The 7,130-nt window shown below is 36.1% G+C and overlaps 1 protein-coding gene across 1 annotated transcript; it reads right to left on the minus strand.

Annotated features, from left to right (window-relative positions):
* Positions 1-5,548: 5,548 nt before the first annotated feature.
* LOC123927112 (olfactory receptor 2T7-like) lies at positions 5,549-6,477 on the minus strand. The gene is given in 2 exon segments (XM_045981636.1): positions 5,549-6,421; positions 6,424-6,477. Coding segments are annotated over 2 exon segments (927 nt in total).
* Positions 6,478-7,130: the final 653 nt, after the last annotated feature.

A 7,130-nucleotide genomic window follows, 5' to 3' on the forward strand; every position in this document is an offset into this window, starting at 1 on the left:
TTTGGATGTTTACATTCCCAGTGTTTGGTTTGAGTTCAAACAATTTTGTTCATTCACACCATTACAAAGTGCTACCTGGCATTTACAGTGAATTCTAGAATCAAACTCTGTTTATTATGATAAGATCAACATTAATATATATTTTTAGAATGTCTTTTCTAAATTTCTAAAGATTTTTGCTCTGTCCTAGTCCCTGAAAGATAAAGACACATATCAGTGTTTTCCTAAATGGAGATTCAGACAAGGAAGAATCAAGTACTAAGATACTCAGAGAACTTGAAAGGAAAATTTCACAGCTAGTAGAATATTGGATCTTAGCAATGACTAAGAAATTATAAAATTCAACCATATCATCTGAGAATTGATTAAATTAACGGTATCAGAAGAAATGCTAAGGATTCCTGGACTTGGGAGTCTGCAGCTGAAGGTCCACCATTTCCTGTGTGCAGTTTGGCATGGAATTGCATTCTCAGAACTGTTTTTTTTCCTCAGCTAAAAAAAATGTTTTGGCACCACCATCAGCAAGGTTACTTCAAGTTACAGTGTTCCATGATACAATATTTCAACAATATTTTCTTATTTTGTTTTATTCTTATGGTTTCTTGATTTTTACTTCATCTACAATAATCCTATCACTATTTCCAAAGTCAAATTGATATATTTATTTCATAAAAATAACTAAGTTAAGACAATCTTATTAAGAGAATTTCTCCTGAGATTATTGAAGGTACTCTGGAATATCTTTAAAACAAGACTGGGAATCACTAAAATTGAGGTCTGCATTCTTAGGGAAAATATATTGATGTAAACAGCAAAAGAGAAACCAAAAGCAAGTGGAATAGCCTAACCAGAGTACTCATGAAGGATCTGACACCCAAGACAGAGAAAATGCACAGTCACAGGTTGAGAATCAGGTTTCCTCCAAGAGGAGGGAAAAAATTCTCTATAGTTGTCTCTTGGTATAAAATAGTAGATTCTGGAATGTTGGGGGATTTTCATCTATTTTAGATAAAGATTATATGGCTACATCAGAACCAAAGAAGACTACTGAGCATACTGTAAAAAGAAAAGATATAGATTTGCATATGTTTTCTTTTATATAAACCTCTGGCTACAAGTAAGTGCATCTAGCCAAGTCTCTGTATATTAAATATGTTTCCATTACAAAATTCTCTACATTAACTACATCACTTTCACCTTGACATCATTGTCAATACACTTTAGAAGCCTACTTTAAAAGACAAAAAATTTCTTTCTCCCTGGTTATCCTGCTAATCTAAGCTAATTGAAACCCCACCCACCATTATGGAAGTGCAGTATCATCTCAGCAGTGGGTTCTGGAGTATAGTCAAAACAGTAGAAAAAGTAGAAATGGACAAAGTACAAGAGCAAGAGTGAGAAAAAGAAAAGTGAAAAAAGGCTAGAAAGTAGGGCTTGTGATGGGCCCTGGGTATTATATGCAACTAATGAACCACTGAACACTACATCAAAACTAATGATGTACTATATGTTGGCTGACTGCACATAAAAAGAAATGTCTCAGAGTTATTTCTAGAAAACCGTATGGAGGTTCCTCAAATAGTTAGAACCACCTTACAATTAGCAATTGCTCTCCTAGGTAGTTACCCAAAGAAAACAAAACTACTGATTAGAAGGGATACATCCACTGAGATGTTTATAGCAGCATTATCTACAACAGCTAAATTATGGAAAGAGCCCAAATGCCTGTTGTCTGATGAATGGATAAAGATGTGGTGTGTATATGGAATATTACTTAGCCATAAAAAGAATAAAATCTTGTCATTTGCAATGACATGGTTAAAGCTAGAGAGTAGCATGCTAAGCAAAATAAGAGAAAAACAAATACCATATGATTTCACTCACATGTGGAATTAAGAAAAAAGAAATCAGAGAATCATAGGGGAAAAATAGAGAGAGGCAATCCAAGAAACAGACTCTTAATTATAAAGATCAGATAATTACTAGAGGGGAGGGAAGTGGGGTGATGGGTTAAATAGGTGATGGGAATTAAGGAGTACACTTCTGATGAGCATTGGAGTGTTGTATATAAATGTTAAATCACTTAAATGTACATCTGAAACTAATATTACACTGAATGTTGACTACATGGAATTTAAATAATTTAAGTGGAAATTATAACTAAAAAAAGAGAAAAAAAGGAGGTAGGGCATATTAGTCAGTGATGGAAGAGAGAGGTATATGAATCAGGGAAGAGAAAAAGGATATAAGAAAGAGGGAGGGGAAAAGGCTTAAATTGGAGCATGGCAGAGCCCTCTAATGACAACTATGCCTTGAATTTGCTCATATTAGTCTAGAAAGGAGAAAACTGACTGATGCTGAAAGGAACTGTATTGTAGAACATTTGACATTTATTTCATTCCTTCAATTTATATCATTTGCATGTCAACTATATGTCCAAAACCAAACTGAAAAAAAAAAAAAAAAAGAACATACAGGAGAGATACGCCTTGAAGCATGCAGCCATTTTTGATTCATTGGGTTGAGAAAGTTTGGAGTCAGGTTGGCTGAGTAGCTTCTTCCCAACAAGAAACTGTCTTCATGTTGAGTTTTTGCCTATGTTCTTCAGTTTCTGAGGTTAGGTGAAAATCAATGTGAAGGGAACTTATGACACTCAGCCTTTCAAGATACAAGAGACAATGACTTTTTCTATCAGAAGTATGTGTAATGGGCAGTCAGATTAACAGCAGTCCTTAAAACATTTTCTGTATGTTTTATTAAAGGCCTTACATTGGAATTAGAAGGCATTGATCATCTCTGTAACCTCATCTCTGCAAGAAAGGATTTTAATTGCAATGTTAAGAGACAAAACTGGAATAGAAGAGGATGAGGGAAGCAGGTTTCACTATTCTTGCTCAATAATAATGAGTAATTATAATAATACATCGTGGTATATAGCACCTTCCAAAGATAAATTGCTTTGTACCAGTAATCTCATATTCTCTTAGAAGTATTGTTGAGGTAAGAAATAGGTTAGAATAGCCTAACTTAATAATTCAGAAAAAGGGGTTCAAGAAATTATTTTGTTTATTTTTACATAGTAAGCATATCTATAATTAGAATTTTGCAAGAGTTACAATGGCAAAGTTTGTCTGTAATGAGAATATAGTTTTCCTAATCTATTTCTTTCCCACAGGGATACACTTATAAATTTCCAAATATAAATAATAAATAAATAAATAAATAAATAAAATAATATTTCCAAATCAGAAAATGGCCCAAACTGACTATTCCTATTCTAAGTCATTCTCTCCATGACCCAGGTGTTAGAAAATAAAGTTCAAAGAGAGTGAAGGACTGGGTTGAGGATTCCTGGGATATCAAAATATAGTGGCAAAATCTAAAAGGTTAAGTACAATGTCTGTTTCCAATTTGAGTGTTCTTAATGAAACTTTAGGACAGATACCCACATTTCGGGATAAGAATCAATATCTGGTGGTGGGTGTTAAGGAGGGCACTTATAGCATGGAGCACTGGGTGTTATATGTAAACAATGAATCTTGGAACACTATATCAAAAGCTAATTATGAATTGTATTGTGACGAAAAACACAGTAAAAAATAAATAAAAGAACTAGTCAACCAAAGTGAAAAAAAAGAAATAATACCACCACCCAAAAAGAAACATTATAGAACTTTCATAGACACAAGATAGAAAAATGTGTCTATGAAAGTTCTACAAAGTTTCTTTTTTAGAGTAGAAAACCATCGGATTTTTGGAAACATATGTCAACTCCCAGTGGACTTGCCTATGCATATTTAAACCATCCTAATATTTACAAATTTTTAAAATGAGATTTTATATAATCACAACTTGTTCTTTGTGTTGCAAATATTTTCTACATAGATAATGAAATATAATATTAGTAAACCTTAAGATATGAAAGCAGGAAGTTGGAAAGGCAGAGAACCTGAAATAGAATGAGTTTTGTCAAGTAAGGAAAATAAAGGAAAAGTGGAGATTCAAATAATTTTCTCTACCTCGGAAGAATACTGGCTAATATACAATTACTAAAATAATTAAACAAATTAGGCTAAATTAAAATAATATATAAGAATACAAAAACTGAGTAACAATATAAGTTGAATGAGTATGTTAATTTCCAAAAGAATAAATCAACCTTTAGCTGTTAAAAGAATCCCATTATTTTGCATAAGAATTGTTAAAAATAAAATATTAGGCCTAATATTTCTCTCTCTTACAGTGAGAGAGATGTTATTTCAAATTGCCCTAGTTGTTCCTTTTAAATGATATCATTAAGAGTTTGAGGTAAGAAGGGATAGAAAATGTAGGAGCAATCCATGTTTACCAATGCCACAAAACCACAATTTTTTTTCCATTTTATTTATTTTTTCAGCATAACAGTATTCATTCTTTTTGCACAACACCCAGTGCTCCATGCAAAACGTGCCCTCCCCATTACCCACCACCTGTTCCCCCAACCTCCCACCCCTGACCCTTCAAAATCCTCACGTTGCCCCAAACTCCCACCCCTGACCCTTGAAAACCCTCAGGTTGTTTTTCAGAGTCCATAGTCTCTTATGGTTCGCCTCCCCTCCCCAATGTCCATAGCCCGCTCCCCCTCTCCCAATCCCACCTCCCCCCAGCAACCCCCAGTTTGTTTGGTGAGATTAAGAGTCATTTATGGTTTGTCTCCCTCCCAATCCCATCTTGTTTCATTTATTCTTCTCCTATCCCCCTACCCCCCCATGTTGCTTCTCCATGTCCTCATATCAGGGAGATCATATGATAGTTGTCTTTCTCCGATTGACTTATTTCACTAAGCATGATACGCTCTATATATATAATTCATCATTCTGGGTTGATTTTAATAAAACTTTAAGGGGATAAAAATAAAGTTGCTGGCCTCCTCCCAAATTTGATTTGTGCCATTGTGTTTTTGAGCCATTTTGATGAGATTCAGTTGAGAAAATTAATTACAAGAGTCAAACCATTTTTTTCAACAAATAATAATGCCAATTTGGGCTTGATTGAATTAAATATGGAACAGTAAAAGCATCATTGGTAGAGATTAAAATAACATTTGAAGTACAATCAAGACAATAATTGGACAGTTGATTTCTTTGAAGTGGTCAATTTGTTAAGTGTCTCAAAGAGGAACTGTGGTGGAAAAATCAGAAGAATAGCTGAAAAGTCAGAGGAATAGCTGAAGATAAGCATTTACTTTGCCACAACTGACCTTTGCAAGAAAAGGACAACTGCATGTTTCCAAAGGCATGCATGCTTTGTGGAAAGCAGATAGATTACTAGTGAAAACCCAATTTTATTCCCACTCCACATCAACCCATCCACTGTTCAGAACCCTTATACTTCTCAAAAAATGAGCAAGTTCTCAAAATCCCACAGTCTGCTTTCCAAATCCCAAGAATACCCCACCTTTGCTTCCTGGCATGTGAATGACTTGTTATGTTTCCAATAAGCAAATCCAAAGGTAATGATAAAGTTTTGTATTCTTTTCTTCAAATCTCAAGAAGCAAATGCAATTTCTTTAAAAGGTGGATACACTTCCTGATGACAAACACCTGCCCAGAGCTTTCTTCAGAGCTCCTGTAACATCTTTGTTCCTGAGGCTATAGAGTAGTGGGTTGAGCAAGGGAGTGAGGATGGTATAGAAGGCAGACACAGCTTTGTCCTTCTCAGGGGTATGGTAAGAATGAGGCAGCACATAGGTGTACATGGCGGCACCATAGAAGAGGCTGACCACCACCATGTGTGAAGAGCAAGTGGCCATTGCCTTTCGCCTTCCCTCTGCTTCACTCATCCTATAAACAGTGAGGAGAATCCTTGTATAAGAGGCTGAGATGACAGAGAAAGGGATGAGGAGCATCATGATGCAGCAGACATACATGGCTGTCTCATAGGTTGATGTGTCAGTACAGGAGAGCTTCAGAAGGGCAGGGACCTCACAGAAGAAGTGGTTGATTTCTTGAGAGGCACAGAAAGGGAACTGCATTGTCACTGGAGTGAGCAGGAAGCCATCTATGGACCCTCCCAGCCAGGCTGCCACCACAATCAACAAGCAGACCTTTCGGCTCATGAGGACAGGATAGCGCAAGAGGCTGCAGATGGCTACATAACAGCCATAGGACATTAGTCCTAGGAGGAAAAACTCAGCCCCTGCCAAGGTCAAGTAAAGGAAGTGCTGGGCAGTGCATCCTGCAAAGCATATGGCCCTCTGGCCCATCATCTGGTCAACCAGCATCTTTGGCACAATGGTAGAAATGTACAAGATATCCATGAGGGAGAGCTGGCTGAGCAAATAGTACATGGGGGTGTGAAGGCGGGAGTCCATGTGGGTGAGAATGATCATGATGGTGTTGCTGGCTATGGAGATGACAAAGACCAAAAGGATGAGGGCAAAGAGAAGCCAGGGAAAGCAGGTGTTGCTGAAAAAGCCCAGGAGAACAAAGTCAGCATACATGGAATAATTGCCCCACTCCAAAGCTCTGTAGGTTACACTAAAAAGACATGGGTATGAGAGGGGAAGTTGGGCACAAAAGATAAATAGTTGGTTTGTTTAAAGCATTTTCATGCAGCCATGGACAAAATCAAGACAAATCAGTCACATCTCAACATGTAATTTCCCTCTTTATTCAGTGTTTCCTGGGGCTATAGGTTGCTTTGAGAAATTAGTCTTTACCTTTGGGTCCTAAGGAAGACCCACCTCATTCATGAATCTCAAAAATATCAACTTACTGGAAGAACATCCTTGGAAGAATTTTGTATGCCACACCATACAATCACTCACTGAAGGATGACATACTTGTTTTGCTATTACTCTTAAACCCAGAGGTAATGGTGAAACAACTTTATGTCATTTTCTCAAGAATATTTAATTATTCATTCACTTTTTCTTTTGTTTATTTAAGAAAAAATGCCTTTGTCTTTATTTATTTTTGCTAAAACAATCTTACAGTGTGGAAAATACACATAAAAGAGAAAAATTAAAGCTTGTCTAATTTAATAGGGATAGAGCAAGGGGTAAAGAAGAAACAAAGTCCCCACTTTATATTTCTCTCCCTACATTAGGATCTAATAAGTTTTGAAAACCATTGATAAAAAGACGACAT

Source organism: Meles meles, chromosome 16 (genome assembly GCF_922984935.1).
Source record: "Meles meles chromosome 16, mMelMel3.1 paternal haplotype, whole genome shotgun sequence".
NCBI classification, from domain to species: domain Eukaryota; kingdom Metazoa; phylum Chordata; class Mammalia; order Carnivora; family Mustelidae; genus Meles; species Meles meles.